General features: G+C 46.1%; 2 protein-coding genes and 2 long non-coding RNA genes across 4 annotated transcripts; 2 read left to right on the forward strand and 2 right to left on the reverse strand.

The window, feature by feature from the left end:
* Positions 1 to 6,156: 6,156 nt before the first annotated feature.
* On the reverse strand, positions 6,157 to 6,702 carry LOC120646475. Its single transcript, XM_039923033.1, has one exon. The coding sequence runs from the start codon at positions 6,700 to 6,702 to the stop codon at positions 6,157 to 6,159; it is 546 nt and encodes a 181-aa protein (XP_039778967.1).
* Positions 6,703 to 7,307: 605 nt separating this feature from the next.
* On the reverse strand, positions 7,308 to 8,839 carry LOC120646476 (alpha-L-arabinofuranosidase 1-like). The gene is made up of 6 exons (XM_039923035.1): positions 8,819 to 8,839; positions 8,537 to 8,643; positions 8,362 to 8,418; positions 8,089 to 8,281; positions 7,866 to 8,015; positions 7,308 to 7,700 (listed from the first exon to the last, which is right to left on the reverse strand). The coding sequence occupies exons 1-6, from the start codon at positions 8,837 to 8,839 to the stop codon at positions 7,590 to 7,592; spliced, it is 639 nt and encodes a 212-aa protein (XP_039778969.1). The 3' UTR covers positions 7,308 to 7,589.
* Positions 8,840 to 13,216: 4,377 nt separating this feature from the next.
* LOC120646055 lies at positions 13,217 to 15,642 on the forward strand. Its single transcript, XR_005664262.1, has 4 exons — positions 13,217 to 13,570; positions 14,304 to 14,405; positions 15,046 to 15,130; positions 15,210 to 15,642. It is a non-coding gene; the product is annotated as an uncharacterized LOC120646055 (long non-coding RNA).
* Positions 15,643 to 19,308: 3,666 nt separating this feature from the next.
* On the forward strand, positions 19,309 to 22,128 carry LOC120646056. The gene is made up of 2 exons (XR_005664263.1): positions 19,309 to 19,731; positions 21,496 to 22,128. It is a non-coding gene; the product is annotated as an uncharacterized LOC120646056 (long non-coding RNA).
* The last annotated feature ends 2,160 nt before the right edge of the window (positions 22,129 to 24,288 follow it).

The raw sequence follows: 24,288 nt of genomic DNA on the forward strand, positions 1-24,288 counted from the left end.
CGACCACGGAGTTTGGAAGCATTTGCCTTCACTCACATGAGAGACAGTTCTGAAGTATTCTTTGCGTTGCCTCTTCGTCTCATGAACCGGTTCATTGGATCCTCCGGAGATGGCATTGATGATGTTGACTATGCTGCCGGATGGTCCGGTATCTGTCCTGGCTCGATCTTCGGTGGTGGGGGTAGAGGCGTGGAGCTCCTTGACCATGTGTTGGCGTACTGCGGAGCGGGTAGCATCGGCATCGACTGGTGCGAAGGTGGTGGCATGGATTGTTGCGAAGGCAATGACATTGGAGGTGTGTATGATGGGTTGTAGTTGTAAATTGGATATGATACTGGCCAATTTGGTGTTGGGGTCCAGGTGGTTTGTGGAAGAGGAACTGGATGCGGTGGTTGCGAAGTGTAATTTACTGGTTTTGCTGATTGTGCATTTTTGCGTTCGAGCTCTGCCTTCGTTTCAATTGCGATTGGGCATTCATTGGTCCAATGACCTTGGTCCTTCCCATGGAAATAGCAAAATGGTGTTTTTTCCCTTCGGCCCCCCTTTTCTCTTCGGCCTTTCTGGTAGTGGTCTTCGCGATTGTATCTGTCTTTGCGGTTGGACCTGTTATCATGGCTGGTCCTGTCTTCGCAGCTAGATCTATCTTCGCGGTTAGATCTATCTTCGCGGCTAGATTTGTCTTCGCGTTGGTCTCTGCCGCCCTTGTTCTTGTGGTGCCTGGTTTCACGTGACTCCTCCTTGGAGACACTATTGACAGTTCTTTGCTTCGACTGGTCGGAATGCCATGGCTTCTGGTGCGACCTCTCGCTGTTTCTTGACTTCCTCTTCTCATACATTTCTTCAAGCTTTTGCCTCTTCGCACGGTCTGATATGCAATATTCTTGCATAATCTCGAACAATTTGGTAACTGTCTTCGGCCTTCGCCGAGTTAAGTACTCCCCGCATGGGCCGAGGCTGATCCCATTGACTACTGAGTCGATAATGCTCTGGTCAGTGACGTCTGGCCCTCTTGCGTGAAGCTTTATCAAGCTCTGAAGGTACTCCTGTAAAGTCATGCTTCCTTGCTTCAAGTTATGGAAGTCGCAGGATGTGACTTCGTCGGGTCTGACGGCTCGAAAACTTGAGCGCAACTGGGAATGAAGCTGGTTCCATGATAAAATGCTTCCTGGGGGTATGTTTGCATACCATCGCTGAGCCAATCCTCGCAGCGCAAGGACTAGTGCCTTCGCCTTGCACGCTGTGCCTCCTCCAGCTGCCTCTATGGTGGCTTCGTATTTCAGGAGAAACTCTTCGGGGTCAGACTCACCATCAAACTGAGGCAGTACTGCTGGGTTGAGGCGATGAGGCCATTGTATCTCTTCCAACTCTTTGGACAATGGCGTTCTTCGCGGGTGGACCCTTCGATAATATCCTTCCTCCTCTGGCTCGGACTGGTCAGACATCTCTTCGACTGGTATAGTCCTTGTTCGGACCCTTGCGTTTCTTGGTGGGTTCGTTGCGACCTTGCCCTTCGACAATGGCTGCGGCGGCTGCGGTGCCTGCATTTTTTCGAGCATCAGTTGTTGTGCTCTGATCTTCTCTTGTAACGCCTTGCAGTGAAGTTCTTCTTCTTGCATCTTGTTGTACTACTCTTGCCTTTCTGCTTCAGTCAACATTATTTTCTTCCCCTTCGCCCTCGTGATGATCTGAGGCTCCGCAGATTCTTCCTGAAGAGCTTGTATCTTGGCTCTTCGCGCCTCTTCGAGGCGAGCGTCAACCCTTCGCATTGCAGCGATGTCTTCGGCAGAGATGCCAAGGTCCAGCAGATCGACTTCGTGTTGGCCTTCTGCGATGTCTTCGACGGTGATGTCTTCGTTGCCGGTTGCGAGCTCTTGTCCGGGGGCAGCTTCGTCTTGCAGAGTTGTCGTTGTTGTCGTGTCTATCGAAGTGGTAGTAGCGTCTCCCTTCTTCTTCGCCACCATGTGGTGTGGCGTGGTGTGTCGAACTGACGGGTGGGCGCCAAACTATTGGTGGAGAGTGCCTCCAGAATGGACGAACACTACAACAGTGAGGAAAAGTGCGCACCAATCGAAGAGAACAACTCCGAAACGAAAACAAGCCTTCGCACAGTTAAGCAAAACTCTCTCTCTGTATTCAATGTGTCCCAACAATGTACAGAGGTCGGGTATTTATAGGTGACGGTTCACCTACCACCCTCCGTTATTACACTGTAATACCCCCTAAAAACTATATTCCCGGTATATTCTCGGGGCACAACCGTATTTTTACATCACTTAGTAGGTTACATCCAGGCCCCTTTCTGCCCATTGGGCCCATTACAGTCCATCGGGCCCAGGTTCGCACATCATCGTCTGGCGAACATGATCCCTTCGCGGCTTCTGAAGTGCTCGCTCTCCTACGCCTTCCTTTGCTGGTCTTCGACTTTGCAAACAGCGCATTGGCCTTCGCCTCGCTTCGCTTCGCTTCGCTTCGTCTTCGCCCTTGACGCCTTGGTCTTCGCCTCTCTTCGCTCGGCTTCGTCTTCGGCTTTGGCGCCTTGGTCTTCGCCTATCTTCGCTCGGCTTCGTCTTCGGCTTTGGCGCCTTGGTCTTCGCCTCTCTTCGCTTCGCTTCGTCTTCGCCCTTGGCGCTTTGATCTTCGCCTCTCTTCGCTCGGCCTGCCGAGCCGGCAGAAGACCTTGTCGTGGCATTCAAGTTGTGCGCGGGCCTTCGGTCGATGGCCGAAGGTGACGCCCCCAACACCCAGCCCCCTAGGTGGCTTTGGCGTGGAGCGGCAGCCACAATGCACATGTCTCCGTTTACTCATCAGAGACCGGTGTATGGGGTGATGTTGTCTCCGCAGCGCTCCAGTCTGATTCTTGGTTGGAAATTCACTTTACTGGATTATACTTGGCAGTCAGCTTCACATCCTTGAATTTGATTTGGGTAGCCAGAATATAGCTGTGATAAAGGTTCAGTTGCCCTCAGATGTCTATGCAAACCATCACGACCTCTACTTGAGTACGCTAGCAAAGGATGGAGGGCTTAGTTTAATCATCATGTTAGACAACCTCACAGCTCAAATGTGGGAGAGGATGGCCGACTCTGATGGTGTTGCTCGATGGGTGCTACGACGAACAATTGAACTGGACAAGCTTCTTTCGCTCGCATCAGGGGGGTTTCCAAAGCACAGAACAATACTTAGGCTTTACGGGGATGATAATATCATATTTGTGTCGACATATAGAGGTGTCTTCATGGTCCATCTCAAATTAATGCAGTTTGAAAAGATTTTTGATACCAGTCCTTTTAGTGATGAGAGGATTATCCATCCATTCAAGAGTCTATATGCTCCAGGTAATAGCATACATTTACATTGCAAGTATGCCAAAAGCTTGGTTTTTCCACCCTATATAATTGGTTTGATGAATACTGCAAGACCTTCAAAATTCAAGTCATATATGTAACTTGGCTGTTTGATAAACTCTTGCATTAGAAATGTTTTGTTATGTGGATGCTATTTCTCGAATCGCATGGCTTAATGTCAGTTTCTTGTGTACTGCCAAATATGTAACTTGCACTGTATCGTACTAATGTTTGCATAGCCATAGTGTAAATATTTTAATCCAGATGCATAATGTTGGAAATCGGCAAGGCTTGAACCAACTGAAATGAAAAATTAGTAACTCGTTTGTCACATTTTATAGCTTAAAGTTCGTTGCACTTCTCTCTATGAATCCTGGTATGAGTTTAAGATCATCAGTTGTGAGTTGTGACTTGTCTGACTTGCTCTGTTCTTACCTTTTGAAGTAACGGTTCTTTGCCGCTTATTGAAGAGCCTTGCTTAATTGCTTTTAGTGACAAGTTCAATCGCACCAGAAAATTAATGAACCTAACTTTTAATCTTTATCAGGATAACTTCATTAAGATTCATGATTCACTGGTCACTTTTGCAGTTTGTTTGGTGCATTTTAGTTTTGTCCACCATTATGGTATAATAAAATAAGGTCACTAAAAATAATTATGCTTGAGATATCTTTGTTTTTGTGCTAAGGTGATGGAGTGACATGCTGCTTTAAATCAACTGTTTTTTTTTCTTTTCAAAATCTTATTTGCTAATCATTTTAGTATTCATCACATACTTCCTCATTTTGGATTGCCATTTTGTGAGAGCTGTAAACAAACTGGAACAAGTGTTATGTGAGGGATGTAACCGGTTACAGTTTATTTGTTCCCCATCTCGTAACAGTCATTTATTCCTTACAGGATTGCCTCATAGTCATGGCAGTCAATAATTGTTTATCCGACTTCACTCAGCCGAATTTCTTTTCTGTATTAAATAAAACAGGGATGGACAGCGAGTAGGGCAGTACACAATACCTGAGGCGGGATAGGTTATAGACAGGATGCAGTAGAATAGGTGATTCAGGAATAGGTCCAGATTACAATTTTACTCACAGCTCCCTATTCAATTCCTACTTATACATACTTACACATGCACACACACTACTGGGTTTGGCCATCTACACTATCTGACCTGATCTGAAGTCTCTGAACCGAGGTGATTAGTGGTTAATTCTGGGAGTTTGGTAATATGGGCAGGTTGACTTTTTGATTGTTCATACTTCATACCTTTAGAGGTTACTTAGGTTAGTTAAAAAGAGCTGTGCAAAACTGCGAAGCATACTTTTGTCAGACTAACTTCACATTTGAGTTTGAAAAAGTGAAAAGTGTGATAGCTTTACTAAAAGGAAAAAAATAGCTATAGACAATCTCTCCAACATTTGAGATAGTATCATAATACGGTGATAACCCTCATAATAATAATTATTATGTTCTTTTGGCATTTCCCCTTGAAACAGTTAGCAAAACTGTTGACAGTATCTTTGTTCTTCTATGTGCAGGTACGGCTTGATAAAATGCAGCTTGGGGTCCTGATATCAACTCATGACTTTGATATTTTGCAGCTACCAAGTAAATCTAGTATTGTAATGACTCTTTTGCCTGGCTTTTGCCGCCCACTTGTATCTGGAGATGATGCGAGCATAAGTGAGCAGCAACCATCCCAGCAGATCATCAAAATCACGCAAAGCATATTGTGTAATTTACGTATGTGATATAGCATGTGCCATATGCATAATGTTACTTATAACTTTATTAATTTCTCCATAAAAATCATATTAGACCTTTACAAATCTGCAAAAATCTTGGTTGCTGGCATGAAAGAGTCTGGGTGAATTTGAGGCAATGAAAAAAAAAATAACACACATTCATCCCTGTTTGGATCAAAGGAACTTTCTGAGAAATTCTGGAGGAATTGGTTCTTCCCTCAGGGAATTTTCTGATCCCCAGGTTTACTCAGGAATTAGGATACGACGAGGTTACTGAGATGGCACTGACGATACAAATACAAAGTACTGTGCCTTCTAAGATACATATTCGCCCGAAGGGATAGCAGGAGGCGGCCATGGTTGTGCAATGCTTCTTTATTTACACACGACACGAGAGTTATGCATGGCATGCATAAATTGGTAATGCAGATTATAGTGCTTGCTTGGTTAGATGTCAAATTTTGCCCAGCTAAAATTATAGCAAGCTACTAGAACAAGCAAAAATACAGGCACGAACTTACTTGTCATTGTTTGGGTCACAAATATTAAACTGTTTGGGTCATTGTTTGAGTAGCAACTAATACTTTTACCTCTTGTAAGGTTTAAGAAGTTTCCAATAAACCTGTCATTGTTTGGGTTACAAATATTAAATTGCTAAATTTTATTTTATCTTCAATCTTTCCACTGCAGCCCTGCTAACTAATTCTTTCTGTGGTTTATAGATCGTTTTTTTACTGCTGTGAATCAAATGATTTGTGAGATTAGTATCCATTTACATCATTTGGGCACAGTGGGCATTTGTATCGTTTGCTGTCAAGTCAATCACTCGATCAACGGCGTGGGCGGAGCAACGCGGATGAATATGCTATAACTAATTTCTCGTGGCTTTGCTTTGCATCTAAGAAGAGACCGGCCAAATGCATTGTTTTATTCAGAAAGGTTTCTAGTACACATGCAGTTGGTAGACGATTTTTTTTTTATATTAAAGAAAAAGAGGAAAACAAATGTCCCTGATGATGATGAATGAATCTGCTTCTGCTTCTTCATGAGGCATACTATACAAACGTTTACTGACCATCGGCGCCTTTGATAAGAGCGACGACAATCTTGGCGAGTTTGAACGCGTTACCGTTCTCCGCCGTCACCGGCGACGCCACACTGCTCCTCCGGAACCCGCTCTCGCACTCCTTGGCAGCGCTCGCCGACTTCTCCAGTGACGATATCGCCTCCTCGTCCCTCTTCTCCTTGATGGCCGCGATGCAGCCGGGCTGCCTTTGCACTATGCCGCCGTACAGCGCTTGGCATGACCGGAGGCCGCGCACCGTGGCGCCGCCGCCGCCTTTGGGGAGCAAGGCGTCGATCTTGGCCGCCGTGCTGGTGGCGTTGGACGTCAGGAGGTCGGCAGCGACAACGGAGAAGTTGCGGTACGTCATGCCGGCGTCGAAGGTCCGTTGGTCGGAGCCGAGCGCCTCCAGACAGAACTGGACGTCGAAGAAGCTGCTGCCGCCGCCGATGCTCTTGCACACTGGGAGGATGTAAGGGACGGCGGCGACCTGTCCCGCCGCCGCGAGGAGGAGGACGCCCATCATCAGGTAGAAGCGGGAGGAAGACATTGTGCTCACTTTCGCCGTGTTCGTCAGATGCGCAAGATGATCTGAGACGTGTGTGGAACTGTGGATCGCAGGTTGCACCTTATTTATACACAAAGTTTTGGTTAATGTTAAATAGAATAATTAAGCACCGGGAGTTATTACTTACCCTAATCACGTCATTTGTTATGGCATGTAATTAATCCCTTGTTTTCTGATGATTGATTTCCCTTTTCTGTCTTAATTCCCACCCTCTTCTGCTAATACTGACGCACTGTTTAATTTGCTGCTATAAACCGGCCAATTTACGAGGCGCAAACATTATTGTAGAGCTCCAGAGAGGCAAACATTAATTGCTTGTATTTCACGATGATACAGTTGTGAGAAGGAAATCCAACCATCAGAAAGCACAACTAGCATTGATGTAGAGTTGTTTCATATTGGGTCCATCATCATATAGACACACACAACATCATGCAATAGTTAACTTTGAAAAAAAGATAAAAATTATTTTGAAGGTACTTTTCATGGATAATCTAATAATGTAACATCTGTCTTATTTATTTGTCGAAATTTGAAATTTTTCACTGGTTTATTTCAAGATTGAAGGATGCCATCACTCAGATGAATTGACCACTTGGCGTGCAGGTTATATAACTCTGCTTTTGTGAACAAGGTGCATCGAGTGCCTTCAGCCTCAAACACAACTCCGGTTGATCACATGCCATAGTTGTGACTTCTAACTGCAGATTTATTTAACTTTAACTGGGGTTCGATCTGATCAAGCGAGAGCAGGTTAACAAGAATCATCCTACCACCATTTGCAGTTGCTCGTCTGCAGTCCCACAAACTCAGTTTAACACGAGGTCTGATAGGCACACACACACACACACACCAGAACGCACATCACACTACGCCTGCCTTTGCTCCAGAGCTAGGTCGAATGAGGTGAGCGAATAAGGATTCGGCAAGGCATGCGTCTCTTCGGAGGCATTGGGCAGCTCTCTGATGATCGGAACGACCTGCACCATCAACAATTTTTATGTTACACGAGCTTAATGACACATGTAGCTAGAACGCTTCCTGTAAATTGGCTCTACACATGGCCAACACCCCTGACATATTGACAGATGAGCTCACAATGTATGGAACGGTAAGAAACTTGTAATAAACAGTCACGCTCTTACATTATTTGGGTTGCTGAATGAATTTTCATCCATCACGTTGCTCGACGTGAGAACAGTGAGCCTTGATGCCATTGTATTGACTGCTGTACCAGCTTGAAGTCCAGTTGCACGTATTGTCAGGTTCACAGCATGAGGTCCAAAGTTTACAATCTGCAAAGTGTCAATAAGACAGATGTTAAGCAATCACACAGGCTACAAGGAAATAAGAAACTGTCGGTTTTACCTTCACCCTCAGAAAGCTATTCTCAGTGTTGTTCCAGGTTATAGCAGATGTGGCCAATGAATCGGAGTAGCTGGATGTGATCTGAACTGGATGAATCGTAGCACCACTTGATTCACGGAAGAATGTCTGCATCCAGTAACTAGGAGTTCCGTACTGTTGCCACGAGTTGAAGACTATCGCATCTGGGTTCCATCTGAAAAGAAGTTTAAGACACTGTCACTGCATTTGTCATAAATTACAATGCCAGAAGGAACAAAAGCATGAAGCACAAACTGGCGATCATTGTCATTTGTGAAGAGTGGCGCATAACATGCCATTTGAACGATGTCACTGCAGAGAAGCATCACAGAGAGCTCTCTCATTAACCCACCAGAAGTAATTGTTTGTTACCCATTGTCAGTATTTATGAGAATGCTTGAACTAGCTTGTCGGAACATTTTCAGATCACCTATTCGTTTCTAGCCCAGTGAGGAGTGCAGCCTCTGCCAGTGAAGCAAGGAGGCTTCCTTGACCAGCATCCTTTGGTTCGTTAACTGCATATTCGCTGACAAACACCTGAATACGAACAAAACGTAGTCAATTTACCTCCTGTCTATGATATCAATAACAAAGAGAACTAGAGTGAAGGTATGTGGATCAGACGAGGAATCAATAGGGCATGTCCTGTTAGACTGCACTGTGGCTAGGATGTTCTGGGAAGAGGCAAAGAAGATCACTAGAGTGAAGGTACCTTGCCTACGGCTGGAATCATGGGCGATTGACTTGATGCAGGACAATGTTTGTCCACGTAAAGATAGAGCATTGATCATTTGTGGGATGTGGTCACTCTGGATGCTGAGGAATAAACGTCGCCATGGTGAAGTTGGGATGCCGATTCGTCAAGCAGTTTTGTGGGTGTGTGATACAACTTTCGATCTATGGCAGCTGATTCACCCACACAAGGAGCAGTCAACAAAGGTGCAGCCTAAATGGAAACCACCAGAGGAAGAATGGATCAAATGTAACTCTGATGGTGCTTTTTATCCAGATGGAAGTGGTGCAACAGGAGCTGTTCTACGTGACCACCATGGTTGCTTTAAGGGAGGGTCGGAGAGATGGTACACCGCTTGTATGGATGCGCTAACTATAGAGGTGCTAGCCTGCAGGGATGGCTTGATTCTTGCGAAGAAAAATGGCGCCACAAGTGTGCTACTTGAAACAGACTGTCGGGAGCTTGTGCGTCTGTGGGAGCTGAAAGATGTTCAACGTTCGTCGATAACGGTGATTCTCAGGGAAATTCAGGAGCTGTGTAACTCTTTAGTTAGGTTCTCTTTCTGTTATGCTAGTAGAGAGTGTAACTTGGTAGCGCATGAGCTAGCCAAGCATGTGTCTAGTGCGTGTGTGATGGACGAGTGGCATCAGGCCCCGTCATGCGTGTAGCGTTACCTTGAGTGTGATTGTAACAATGTTCTTGATCAATGAATGAAATCCCTTGTCTCAAAAAAAAGAGTAAGGGAGGATTGGGGGGGGGGGGGGGAGGCGGCCGAGAAGTCCCAGGCACGGTCGCAGATGGGACGGGATTCGCGGTTGCAGATGAGGCGGGCAGGCGGTGGTGGCGTCGGCCTCCAGGTTCTCCCGCCGCCTTCTCTCTTTCCCTCCCACTCAGATGGCGCGGATTCCAGATGGGCGCCTCCTTGCAGAGGTATAGGCGCGCGAATCCCTTCCGTTTCTCCCGCGCGCGACCTCCCTTTTCCTCCCCTGCACGGCGCCTTCTTCCCGCGCGCCCTTTTTGCTCCCGCGCGCGGCGCCTTTTCACGTGTGCGGCGTCCATCCGACGCTTTCTCCACGCCTTGGCGAGTGAGGCGACGTCATACGCACAGAAGCCATGGCGAACCCGACGCCTCAATTGGAAAATCGCCCAGACGCCTAGGCGACGACAAGGCAACGCCTTAAGAACCTTGACAGATACAACTCGTAACATTGTGTATTGAGAGATTTTTCCACGTGCGCTGCATGCACGCATTTGAAATTAGGATACAGACCTACCTATTCTAATATAGTATCTATTATACATCTTTATATTGGACCATCCATATTTTGCATATAGCTTTTCTTTACGATTTATGGCTATGGTTTTTGGCGAGACATTTTAGATTTTGGCTCTACATGTTTGTTATTCTGTTTATGTCTTTACCTGGTCATTTCATTCTACTGTAATCTATTGTTATCCCTATGCTGCTCATCATGTTTATCACTTCTACCCTTCCTATCTGTGTCTCTGTATTTTGGTTGTGTCCTGATGTTTTGTTACCTCTGTGGTGAGTTACTCGGACCATACATATGTCGCCTGGTTTATTGCATTGCTGCTGCTTCTCTCTTGTCCTCCCTATGCTTTGCAGCTGCCCAGGATGCATTTTGATCTGCTTCCAGAGCTTCAGTTCCGTGCAAAACGTGGCATGGTCCTTGTTCGTGTGTACCGCAAATGGGAGTATCGCAGTGCCTCTCAGCACATGATTTTTCCTTATACACTGGCAACAATGGTTTCTAACTATTACATCTCAATCAGATGTCATTGGACTTATTGTTCAAGTTGGTGAGCCAACTCCAGTGCAGCTTCCAAATCAGCCGAATGGCACTGTCATCAGAGATGTTGTTCTTAGAGACCTCAAGTATGTAATAATACTGCCTTTCCTGTGTACACATGCTTTACTATCATATGCTATTCCAAACCTCACATGCTTGTGTTTCCAATGTCTTGCTTCCTCTGTGCACATGGATATGATCATAAACAGCAACTACGAAATCAAGCTAACTCTGTGGGGCCAAGCCCACGGCCGTTCAGGTCCATCAAACCAATCGTATCTCTTCACTGAGGTCGATGGGATCGAGGGATGACGCCTCAATCCAGCCCAACGCAGCCCAGAGAAGGATCATCAGCCCAAGATGGACTCGACTCGAACAATCCGGCCCGATCCCGAGCCAAGTTCACTCGAGATTAAGCCAGCCTCGGCCTCAGCCTCCGCCTCCGCCCCTCCCTTCCCCTGCCCCGTCGCCGGCGTCGATGGAATTCCGAGGCTGCCGCCACAGGCTCGTGCTTCTCATCAACAGGACTCGCTACGGCTGCGGCCTCCGCGAGGTCCTGGTGTGGAACCCCGTCGCAGGCGAGCGCCACCTCCAAGGCACTTGGCACGTCTCGGATCCTGAGTTCCTAGGACAGGTACCCTTTTAGTCTGAGCGGAGCGGTAATCTGTGCCTCCGGCGACAAGGGCCCCTTCAAGGTGGCTTTGGCGTGGAAAGGCAGCCACAATGCACATGTCTGCGTTTACTCATCAGAGACCGGTGTATGGGGTGATGTCGTCTCCGCAGCGGTCCAGTCTCAGTCTTGGTCTGTTGTCAGCTTCAGTAATGTCCTGGTTGGGAATTCACTTTACTGGATTATGTTTGGCAGTCAGCTTCGCATCCTTGAATTTGATTTGGGTAGCCAGAGCATTACTGTGATAAAGGTTCCGCTGCCATCAGATGTCTATGCAAACCATCATGGCCTGCCTCTACTTGAGTACGCTAGCAAACTCTGATGGTGTTCCTTGATGGGTTGTGGGTCCAACAATCGAACTGGACAAGCTTCTTTCGCTCGCATCAGGGGAGTTTCCAGAATACAGAACAATACTTGGGCTTCATGGGGATGATAATATCATATTTGTGTCGACATATAGAGGTGTCTTCATGGTCCATCTCAAATTAATGCAGTTTGAAAAGATTTTTGATACCAGTCCTTTTAGCCATTATGGGACCATCCATCCATTCAAGAGTCTATGTATGTGCTCCAGGTAATAGCATACATTTACATTGCAAGTATGCCAAAAGCTTGGTTCCCCCCCTATAATTGGTTTGTTGAATACTGCAAGACCTTCAAAATTCAAATCGTATATGTAACTTGGCTGTTTGATGAACTCTTGCATAAAAAATACACGTTTGCAACATTAGATACTACGTAATGCAACACAATGAAACATCTGGAAGCCACGACGAGGGGAGCTCGACCCCGACCATGGGGAAGAGGAGGAGGAGCTCGCTGCTGTCTAAGGGGAGGATCTCGCGTCGCCGGCCATGGCGATCTCGCGCCGTCGGCCATGAGCGAGGGCAGAGAGAGGAGCCGAGTCGCTGGTGCGCGGAGCGTGACGATGCTGCGGCGGCGGCGGGCTGCGGGGCTAGCAGCACGTAATTTTTATTTAAAAACCAGCGCTGCCTCTACGCTAAGCTAAATACCAGTCCTTTTTTAAGTCGAAACCGAGGACAAAAACCACACAATAACAACTAGATTTCTTGCTCCGTAAACAACTCTGATCATGATCAGTGGCCGTTCTACAAGTGCTTTTAACTTCAATCACCGACCGCCGATGATTTGCAAGTTGTTTGCCTGCCGCTGTTTCTGCAGACCGATGATTCTAATTGGACCGTGCATGCAGATGGCCCAAAGCAAAAGGAGTCGGGCCGTTTGTGGGTAGGAAACCAAACACGCGGGATCCGACAACTCGATCGATTGTCGATTCCAACTCCGCTCCGCCGCCGTTCCCTCTCCCTCCTTTTCTTCATCCTCCCGTCACATCCACCGATCCATCGCCAAGCCATCAAGCATGGCGCTACCGCTAGCCACCATCCGCTTCTCCCAGACTGCCGCCGCCGCGATTTCCCGACCCACCACGCGGCGGACCACCGTCAATACCCTCTGCTTTTACCCGGATCGCATGCGAGGCGCAAAGCTGCGGCTGCACCGGGCTCCTCGATGTGCCTCGGAGGACCGGAAAGGTGTAACCACATGCCCTTGCGGACGCCGGGTTTATCTCGGCCGTTCATCCTGGTTGTGGACCCGGCGGCGCCCACCGCGGTCGAGTTAAGCACTGCCCGAGTCAATGGTCTTGGTGAAAATAATTTCATGAAATTTTTTTCCACCTTTAACCACTAATTTAGAGTATTAAATAAAATTTAATTACAAAATCATTTGCATGATTTCTGGTAAGTTCGCGAGACAAATCTAATAAGACTTTTGACCGCACGATTAGAAGATGGTAAACCACCCGTCGGAGAGGGAGAGAGAGAATAAAGGCAAGAGCAAGAACGACATTTCGCATCCTTAGGTTGACTGGACGCCAGCGTGCACAACTGCCGTGGCGCGCCACATCAGCAAATGTGGTAAAAATGAAACTTAAACTTCTCTCATCTGGTATATATGTAAGAGTCATTCTAAGAGTGATGATCTGATGAGCGCCATTAGTTATAATGGTAAAAATGTAAAAGTCCTCGCCATGTTGCGAACTGACGAGAAGGAGAAGTGTACGTTCTCAGTCCTGAGTGTCCGTGCCGAAGTGGTGGTGGTGCCTGACACGGGGTCGTCGATTGTGGATGAAGATGGGCAAGCTACGCAGCAGCTGTGTGAGGGGTTAAGGATCTGTCCGTGACCGCCGGGCAGCAAGAAGCATCTGCCGGCGGAGGACGTGGTCAAAAGGTCGTTGGTTTTCTCGTTGCTGTAAACTAGATCTGTGTTCTGTAGATTCTTTATCTTGTTTTAGTTATAGCTATCCCTGGTTTATGTTTTCGACAGATCTGTTGACCGCTGGCAAATCAGCCCTTTGTTGTGTTGCATCTGTATGCTCTTTTGTTGAAAGGTGCCCTGTGTTTATGCTTTGCCGCTTTGGACATGTTAGATCTGCTACTTCTTGTGTCTGCTCTGTATACCCTTTTTAGCCAACAGGTTCTTCGCTGCTAGTGACTTCTCTGATTTTTGTTCATGTGATGGTTGCTTCAATAGTAATTGAATGTACCGCATGTATATTTTTATGGGCAAATATTTTTATGTGAGTGATAAAAAGGACCTTATCAGCTTGGCGCCTTGGCAGATACGTGGTACCTTTTTAGGCCTAACTCAAATTTCCATTTTATTGTAAGTTCCTCTAGTGCTCCATACATTTCAAGTTGTAGCTACATGCCCTTTTGTGTGCAGGAAAAATTAGATACAATGCTTTATCCCTAAGACTTGAAACAAAGTAGTTATCAGATATCTAGCACTGTGCTGAGTGACCTTATTAAGATGCGTTCACAGAATATCACTTATGTTGCTTGTGTTCTTTTACACTACCGTATGTGTAGTAAGTATACTTAGTACCATGGTATTCTTTATTACGAGACACTCGTATTTGGGTTGTTTAGTATTCAGATTGTTGTGTGTGTATTCTTATCAGGACAAGTCCTTATTGCATCCTATGGCTAGGGTGTCACAGCACCAGGGTTGCAGAGCTACTGCATCTGCTGATGCTACTGCTCGTCTAAGGCTTCGTTCATTGGTATGACTTGTATTGTTGCACAATTTTATTTCTACAGCATCAACTTTTTTTTACCACCTGTAAGCCACAAAACTGCACACTAACCTTTTTTTCCCACATTGCATGCCTTCAATATGATGGAATTGATTTTTCCTCTTCTCCATTACTTGCTTTTGTTTTTATTACTCGGAGATGTCCACTTGCTTCTTGGCCACCTTCTTTAACTACTTATCATGTTTACCAAAATTTATCCATATCGAACTGTTAACATTTTTTGAAAACCCCAAAGTTGAATGCAGTACATTTTCGGCCTAGTCTGATGAATAGAAATTCTATCAAGATTACTTCCGGGACTTTGAGTTCAAGAGATTAACTATAATGGACCCTAGTCTGATGAATACAAGTTCTATCAAGATTAGCTTGCAGCATGAACAGGCTGTTTTAGACCTTCACAAAGCACTGATCGACTGCATTAATAATTTGTTTCTTGGCTGTTCTGTTGAGTTTGGTGGTTGGACTTTCCATTTCCCGACCAACCACGGCCCAAGATGCAAATCTTCAGCTTTCACAAGTCTTTTCTTGGTTACCACATGCTGCTATGTTCTAAGTCTGCTCTAATTAATTGTATTAAGCCCTTTTATGCTTGTTATTCATTTTGCAGTGTTAGTAGTTGCCTTTATGCTGTCCATTATGCGAGGGCTTTTCATGGGGAAAATGTTCACTTTAATGTTAAGGAACTTTACGAGGTATGTATTGTCTTGCATTCCGAATGTGCTCCAAACAATTGTTCTATATTATGACTAATATATCATGGTTTAAATGTAGAGCAATTTGTCCAAGGCTAGGTCTGAGATCCTGTACTGGTTGTTCATCATGGCTGGGAATCATGGATACTTACCAGAAGATCTCTTCCAGGAGCTTGGCATCCACATCTAAGCCGTCACAGCAGCACATCAGGAGATCAGTGTTCTCCTTTTTGCATTCTGCTGTAGTTGTCTGTGGTTTGGTCAGCTGTGTTGCTTGCTAAGGCAAAGGTTCTATTTAGCTACAGTTGAAGGATGTTTGGTGTGTTCCTTGCTGATTCAAGGCCTATTTTGTCTGTCTTTATCACAGTGTATGAACTTTCTAGTTTAGGTCTTATGTTTGGACATTTGCAAGCTCAGGTTATGATAATCACTATTTAACCAGCTCCTCAGATCTTTAATATCGATGTTATGTAACCGATATATTTTGAGTTTTCAAGTTATTATTTCTCTCATATCTATATGCTACAAAGTCCAACAATTTCAGAAGCTTGATACAATTCTTTGGTTAGTTTGATTTGGAATAATCAGATATTACGCATTTGTAAAGCAGTTCAGAAGCATCACTTCAACAATCATAAAGTGTTTGTAACATCCATGAACGTCATAACCACTAGTTATATTATAGAATTTGCCACACACAACCAAATGATGCGCCTGTTGTGCTAATACATATTCTAGCTGCATGTAAATGGCATTACACAAAATTATATCACCCTAATGGCATTACAAAAACTCATGTTACCCTAAAATGTTTCCTTTACAGCAGGCAAGATGATTAATCAAACTAGCCTTCACTTCGTGGCTTCTAATCTGACTCGCTTTCCTCTTCAAACTCCTCTATCGGCTGACTTGCATCACTGTCCTTTTCCCTTCCACAAGTTCTATCATGACCATGCATTATTGAATTCGTTGACTATTAGCATCTCAGTGATCACCTTGTGGAATTCATCTCTGAAAGCTGCATTCTTCCTGTATATTGGTCCTAGTTCTGCATCTTTGAACACATGCCACTTGCACCACAAGTGAGCTATGTCAGGCATTACTTCTTTATGGCTACTTCCATTGCCCTGCATTGGTCTTGTATTAAAATGAGGCAACATTTATTTCAGCAGCAGAAATCGTTGAAACCAAATTTCATAGTGTTCTGTGAACTAGTACCCGTTAGTATTGTATGGGGATGAACACCACCCACAAATGTTAAGCATTCCTTGAAAATCCATTTGAAACTTTCAGCATTTTCATCCCTCATGAACACTCCACCAAGAATTGTGCTCTGGAAATGGTTGTTCACACCGACGGAAATTCTGAATGACATCTTGTATAGGTTGGTGCTATACATGGTGTCAAATGTTATGGCATCTCCAAAGCAACTGTAGTCGCTTTGACTTTTCCCATTTGCCCAAATTAATGTTTTGATCTGGTCCTTCTCATCTAGATCAACACTAAACTGGAATCATAGATCTTCTGACCTCATCTTCCTGGAAAGCTCTAAAGTTTTCCTTATGCCATCATCCCTTTGTATCCTTGCAATTTGTGCATAGATGGTCCGTAGAGATCTTCTGGTGAAAGGTATGTTTTCCATGCTACCAAACAAGCTTCCCATGATACAATGTAGCTTGCTAAGAATAACATTGCATTATTTTCATGCAGATATTTCACCATGTCCCTTACCGTGCGATCTGTTTTCTTATGTGAATTCCATTCTCTTTTCCCCGCATCAGTTGTTGAAAACCCATGGCTGTGTTCTTTCACATAAGTTAAAATAAACCAGCCACCATCTTTTGTTCGGTGGAGTCTAATCATGGCCATGCAGTTACAACCTTTTGTCTTGGTCTTTGTCCTCTTGTCAAAACCATGCAGAAATTTTTTTGGAACCATTCAGATTGCTATGTTTCTTTCAACCTTCTGGAAATCTTATTTCATAACATTCCTCTTAGTGTAGTTACCTGACATTGGCAAACAACTTCTCCCATTGTTTGGTATTCATCCTTGTTGCGGTCCTAGTATTCTTTCTAGGTACCGAATCCTACCTCCACCGAATGGAATTTATAGAACTCTACTGCTGCTTCTTCTGAATCAAATGCTAACCCAACAGAAGGATCAAAAATGTACTTTGGGTTTAGACCTGCTGCTTTTGCTTCACAATATTTCCTCAGTGATCTTTCGGCAACACCCATACCTCTAGGTTTACAGGAGTCTCCCCGCTGAGCTCCATCTCTAACTCTCATCCTGCATTTTTTGTCGTACTGTAAGTTTTGTGCTCTTTAGATCAGCATATATTTTCATGAGCAGGAAGCAACAAAGCCTAACACTAACCTTTTTTTTCATCCACCTTGGATCCCCTCAACAGTATTGGAACTGATGTTTTCATCTTGTGTATTATTTCTTTTTGTTTGAACTACTGCCAGATGTCCATTATCTCCTTGGCCACCGGGTTTAACTAGTTCTCTTGTTGACAAAAAAATTATTCCAGTCAAACTGTTCCAGATCCACTTCATTCAGATTTTGATGGTTTTTATCTGGCCCACTACACTCTTCGCTATCTGTGCTGCTGCTGCTGCTGTCCAAACACATAGAATCTGATGATTCTGCACATGTCTGACATAAAATCTGCACTCTCTTGATAACCCATATATGATTGACTGCTTCTATAGATATCATCTCCACTATCATTTGTTGTACTTTCGCTATCTGGTTTTGTTGCCAACTCTTCTTCATAGTAAGTATTCAAAGTTGTACCTATTATCTCATCGTTTTGGAAATGCAGATTTGCACAAGTTATACCATACAACAGATGCTGGTAAGAACAACCTATTCATGTGTCTGAACAACATATTCGTTTGTAAGCTCCAAGTAACAGTAGCACAAAATATTTTAACATTGCAATCAGACCACATACGGTTGAAATTTTGTTATGTTTAGTTAGCTATGGCACACCATGTTTTATCAATAATTGGCTTACATTTTCTTACTTCATAGTAGCTATGTGGATTATAGTCTGTCAACATATTCAGACAATCTCAGGCTCAAGTATCTAAAACCTTATTCTACACACCTTATTAAACTCATCGTTATTCACACAATTTATGTCAGTGTTAAAAAGGTATGTTTACCTTTGGTAGCAACAATATCCAGATTAAGTTAATCAAAGAAGTGTATAATAGAATTTCCTATTCAAGTTTATCACCTTGGTATGCAGAATTGTCCGGGTGTGTCTTCTTTTAAGTTACTTCTGGTTTTTGGAAGCACCTCTTATGGCATCCACCTGGATCCAAAGGAAGGCAGTGAGTGGCAATGGCGAGGCGAGGCGAGGCATACAAGAGGAAAGGAAAAGGAAGAGACCAGAAGCATTCCAAGCAATGATCACTTGTTACAGGTAAGCATCCTGTGATTCTCTCCTCAGTGCAATGAAATCCTAATTCCTTCCAAACAAAGCCTAAAGGTGCCATCATTAATCAGATCATATGGCCCCATACAGCCTCTCATGATCCTTTCTTGATTGACATCGACTCCACCCATTTGACCATGATAATGAAACTTGATTATCCAACGACACTACAGTACAATTGTTGAAACTGAAACCTAATCACCAAGGACACTAAACACCAACCCGGCCTGTTGGGGAGCTAGCAGTTGACTCTCTCATAAATGACAGGCGACTGTGATTGCCAACACTCATTTCTCTTCTCTTCCCTCCTGTTTCCATTTTTCTCTGCAGAAGCGAACGATTCCGATGCAGCTGTCCCGGACCCTAGTGTGTAAATGTGCGCTTGGTCCATCGTTCAGAACTTCAGATGGTCAGGGCGTGGGTATGGTCCTTGCAACACATGCCCGAAGGTTGATGCAGTGTTGACGGCGACCTGTAGTGCAGTGAGCCCCCAACGCAACGCAAGCGTCGCAGGCGGCAGCAGCCAGTCATCATTGCCTCATTGGATTGAGATGGAGCTGAGAAGCCGATGCGAGCCGAGCACGTCCTGGTGAGCCGAGGACCTGAGGTTCTAGATGGTGGAGGACGTGTGATCGAGGCAACTGGATTTGTGAACAGATTGGAGTCCAAGAGACGTCATCAGGCTGAGGCTGTACTGAGAAGTGGACCGCGAGGGCAGAGTCACCCACCCTCCGCCCACCCAGGGACCCCCCAACCGCACGCAGTGGAGCGCGCGCGCTCTCTCGCGCGCTCTCTCTCGCCCATAAAGTAACGCAGCGGCAGCCGGCAGGAGGCAGCGACCCCTCCTTCTTTCCGCGCCGCCGCTCTGGCCTCGCCCCTCTCCTCCTCCTCCCTCTCTGTCTGTCTCCGTGTGGTGGCCGTCCCGTGCCAGCTCTCCCATGATGGCCGGCCCGTGCCAGCTCAAGTCACCGTCCGTGGAGCTTCGGCTGGCCGGACCTTCCCGGCGACGTGCAGTCGTCGACGACGCGGCTGGCCACCGCCAGATCTGCAGTCCCGGTGAGCCCCCGTAGCTCCGGTGGCCGGTCAACTCGGATTCCGGTCGCAAGATCTCGTCGCCGCCGGCGGAACACGCCGCCGCCCGGCCTCGGTGGAGGTAAAAATCCAATCTTTAGCGCCTTCTTCCTCCTTTCGAGGCCTCCGCCTCTCTCTTTGGAGGCCTCCGTCTTGCCGCCGGCGTTCGGATCCAGCGGCGGCATCGCCTTGTCCACGGTGGACCAAGACCCGGCTTGGTTCACCGTAGACCAAGACCACCAAAACCCATTTCCCTCCTCCCGCCCAATCCCAATTCCAGAATTTCGCTTTCGCGCGCCCTCTCCCCAAATTTCAGAATCCGAAAATTTTACGCGCTTCCCCAGCCCGCCCCAGATTTCCCCCGCCCCGCGCCCCGCGAGCGAAGAAATCGAATCGACGGCTGCTTCCTCGGTCGTCGAAATCGAACGGATCACGGCGACGGAGGCACGCGGATCGCGGGGCCTTTCCCACGGATCGCGGCCCCGCCCTCGAGCGATCCAATCGACGGCTGCTTGCTCGGCCGTCGAAATCGAACGGATCTCGGCGCCGGTGGCACACGAATCGCGGGGTGTTTCCCACGGATCGCGGCCAGGCTCCCATCTGCTATAAATATAGGGCTAGATGTTCCATCACCAGCATCCCAAACCCTTTCCCTACCACCCAAGGAGAGGAGAGCAATGGCGGTCGTGTGCTCTCTGAGGGAGCTCCAGGATCTCGTCAAGGAGGTGGGCGAGGCGGAGGGGGTCGAGGTGATGGTCGGCGCAACCCTCACCAAGCTGTCCGACGCCAATGGGATGGCCAGGCTCCTGCGCAAGATGGAGGGGACCAAGCGCTGGTCCGTGGAAGAGCTCCCCAAGCTGCAGCCGTTCGTGGAGATCGCCACAGCCGTGCAGCAGGCCCTGCAGGTGTTCGGCAAGCTGCTGCCGCACCCGCTCATCAACCCCGAGAAGGACATGAATATATCCATCGACGGGCCCAGGGATGAGCTGTTTCTCAAGAGGCAGGCCGACAAGCTCCACCTCCTCGGCGAGAAGCTCAAGGCCTCGAACCTCAAGGGCATGAAGAAGCTTGGCAGGCGCTTCGTGGACTCCGCCCAGGACGTCGTCGACCGCGTCAAGTTCCGCTCCGTCCTGCACTCCGACCTGGAGAAGCTGCGGAAGGCCTGCCGCTCGGTCTACAACCAGGAGTTCAAGATCTAGGGATAGGGAGTTGTGAGCATGTCGTTAGTTTCTCCATTCTTATCTCTGTCAGTACTGTCAAGGGAGGGGTCCGGATCTATGTCAGTACTCAGTAGTACAGTAACCAAGTAGTCCTGATGTGAGGGGATCTCTATGAGTAATACAGTACTAGTATTGATGTGGTCTGGTGTGATGTCATTCTCAATCAATGAAATGGTGGATAGTTTTTCATGCATTTCTGATGAATGCTTTTTCATGCATTTCTTTAGCTTGTTTGGCTGAAACATGACAGTTTTGCCACAATAGCTATACCATCTGTCTCTCATCTAATGCAATTTTACCTACTGTATTTGGATGGCAAAATCAGGGTTACCTTTTATCTTGGTTGCTTCACACAAGAGTACTTTTATGCTGCATTCAAAGTTTGCTGCCTTCCACAAAGTAGAAATGACGAGCCAATATAATTTTTTACTCTGTCATCTTTGGTCAGACACCCTTTCGACTTGAGTTATGCATTTCTTAATGTTTTTGAACGAATTTTCACCATTTTCAGTATTCGTGCCATTTTCTCATGAGATGCACTCTTTATTTTGTCCATGAAAGATGGTACTGGAGAATTAGTTCATTATTCTACTAATTTGATCTGTTGGATGGTACTTTGTTTGCAGGATGAGGATAGAGTGTCCAGTTATGTTGGTTTTTGCTTTGATGGTATGTGCTGGTCGTCAGGAATGATTCACTGTAGCATGCAGGCAGCAAGCCACACGTGGTCTCAATTGCAAGTTCAAATGAATGTTAAGTTATCATAATAAAAAATATGGCCAGAAAAATAAATGATGTTCCCTATAAACTTTGCATTGTTTGTCATTCTAATTTTTTTCTTCATATTTTGGATTTTTATAACTCTTAAAGCCTATGGTCTCTCTCTTACGTGCCTCATTTGTTAAATTAGCATGGTGTATACCAAAAAAAAAAACTGGTAGATTTATATGCATTTTCTCTACTTTTTGTATTTAATGTTAATCCTGTTCTAAACCATCTACTGCAAGTACATTGCCTCCCTAGTGTATTCATGCACAGTGCTCTATGAATGCCTTGACATCAAATATCCAAGGCATCATCTGGAAGCATTGTTTAAGACAGTGCTGACAACCAAAGGTGGTGTGATAAAGGTGTTAAAGTTCCTTTTTTCGAATGAATGAGCGAGTTGAGTTGATAAATAGAGTACTCGCTTCTTGTATTAGTTGGGTGCAGATAACTTAGGGATTCGATGAGTGCAAATGTACAATATTGGTTCATTTTGTGGTTTGGCAATCGTTGCTTCAACAGCTCAGCTTATTTCCACTAGATTTCTGATTTACACATTTCTACTTTGATCATGGCATTACAAAGAAGATGCACATATACTATTGCCATCAGCAAGTCTTGAGCTAACTGATCGTAAAATAACAATGCATGTAAACAGAGCAATTTGCACATGAAAAAAATGACAAGTGCTGAACCACGCAGGTCTCAGAAGAACCGAGCCAGAACCATGGACAGCAACCACCCCTGCCCCAACCTCAAAAACCAGACCTACTGCCCTTCTGGGTAGGGATGAAAATGGTAAGAAAACAGAAAAATGGATATCCGAATTCGTATCCGTGCGAATCCGATCCGTTTCCACCCTTACTTCTGGGCTTATCTGTCCTATTCCTGTGTATCACACATGATTGGTTGTGGCGACCACTTCAGATGCAAGTTCAGCTTTGCGACGAAGTGGCTTTCGTGGACGACTAATCTCCGACTCGATCTGGCCGGCCGGGGGCGTCAACGGTGTCGAGCAAGCGTAGCGTAATCACCTTCACGCCCCGTACGTAACGGATGTTGACGCACGCGGAGATGGCGGCCGGCCGCGCGCAGAAGATCCCCCGACGGGCCGGCGGGGTCAGTGGAAGTGGAGGTGGAGGTGGAGGTGGAGCAGACCGAGCGAGCAGGCTCTCGTGTTTGCGTGAGGAAAATGTTGCTTCCGGATCAGGGGCCATCAGCTGCGCCGCGCCGAACGCCGGACGCCCTCCTCCTCGCCGGACGAGTAGGAGCTGACCTGTCAGGTACGCTGCCTCCACGTCGAGTGGGGCCCTCGTCGTCCAGTTGTCACGTAACGTCGCCGGCCCCGTTCACGGGAGGGGCTGGCTACCTGCTTGTCTCTTTTTACCGGGAGCCCCCTCGATCATCTGTCGGCCGGCCGGAGCACACGCAGCGCGGAAGAGGAGCTGGGATCGTCGTCGTCGATCAGCTTGGCGTCGGCGGCGACCGTGCACCCATGCGTGCAGCTAACCGAGACGCGCAGGTGCCAGTGTTTTCTTCATCCAAGTACCTGGTGTACGGGACCCATGACGTTTTCGGTCCGCCTTGTCGATTCGTCGGTTGCTAAGCGTGTGGTGGTCCGGCACTGTCGCCTGGTCAACTAGTTACATGCATGCCGGCTAATGGCAGACGAGTGGCCGGTGAAATTCTACATGGAAGAGTGAGAAGAGAGGAGAGAAAATGGAACGGCACAGAGCGCCGGCTTCAAGCGGACGATCCTGTTGCATCCACAGTGCTTATGAGCATTAAATGGCGCAAGATGCGGATGAATAAAAAAAGAACACGGTTACTTATGGATGACACGGCGCTCTTACGGCTTGTGTTTAGATTCGAAAATTTTTAGGGCGAATTTTTTTAAAAAGGAATCTTTATCATTTAAGAGTAGTAAATGTAGACTAATAATATTTATAAAACTAATTACAGATGTCACCTGGAAATTACGAGACGAATCTAATGTTGGTAATTAATTAATTCATAATTAACGGATGATTGATTACTGTTGCAAAATATGGATTAAGTAGCCTCGTTAGATTCGTCTCGCAATTTTACCCGGGTTATGGAATGTGTTTTTTCAATTATTCACATTTAACACTCTAATTGGTGGTCAAACGCTCGAAGTTACTGTAGCGTCCGAAAATTTTCCTAATCTAAACTGCGCCTATGCACGCAGCTGACGAAAGCTATTAGGCTTCGGGCTTCTCCAGTGGCCTTTGAAAACCGGTGCAAAGGTCTACCTGGCAGAGAATGAGTCGATTCTTTCTTACTGGAGCACATCGAATCATTCCCCAGGCGCATGAATCGGATAAAAAAAATGATTTGGTGCATCCACAATAAAATAACATATATGAACAGTAAAGCAGCTGTGGTAGAGACCAGAAAAAAGCGAGTGTTGATGAAGAAAAATTCCCGTACAATAAAATAACGTATATGAACAGTAAAGCAGCTGTGAATGAATCGGATCAAAAAATGAACCGTTGGAGGAAAGAGATTCTTTTGTTTACGTGGCCGGTGTCCCTAACACGAATCGGATCACTGCTACAGATGCTCTTAGAGGCCCGTTTCTCATCCATGCATTTCTCTCTCTTGCTAGCACCCATGCAAATTCTTGCTCCAAT

The sequence above is a fragment of the Panicum virgatum genome, chromosome 8K, assembly GCF_016808335.1.
Source record: "Panicum virgatum strain AP13 chromosome 8K, P.virgatum_v5, whole genome shotgun sequence".
NCBI classification, from domain to species: Eukaryota; Viridiplantae; Streptophyta; class Magnoliopsida; order Poales; family Poaceae; genus Panicum; species Panicum virgatum.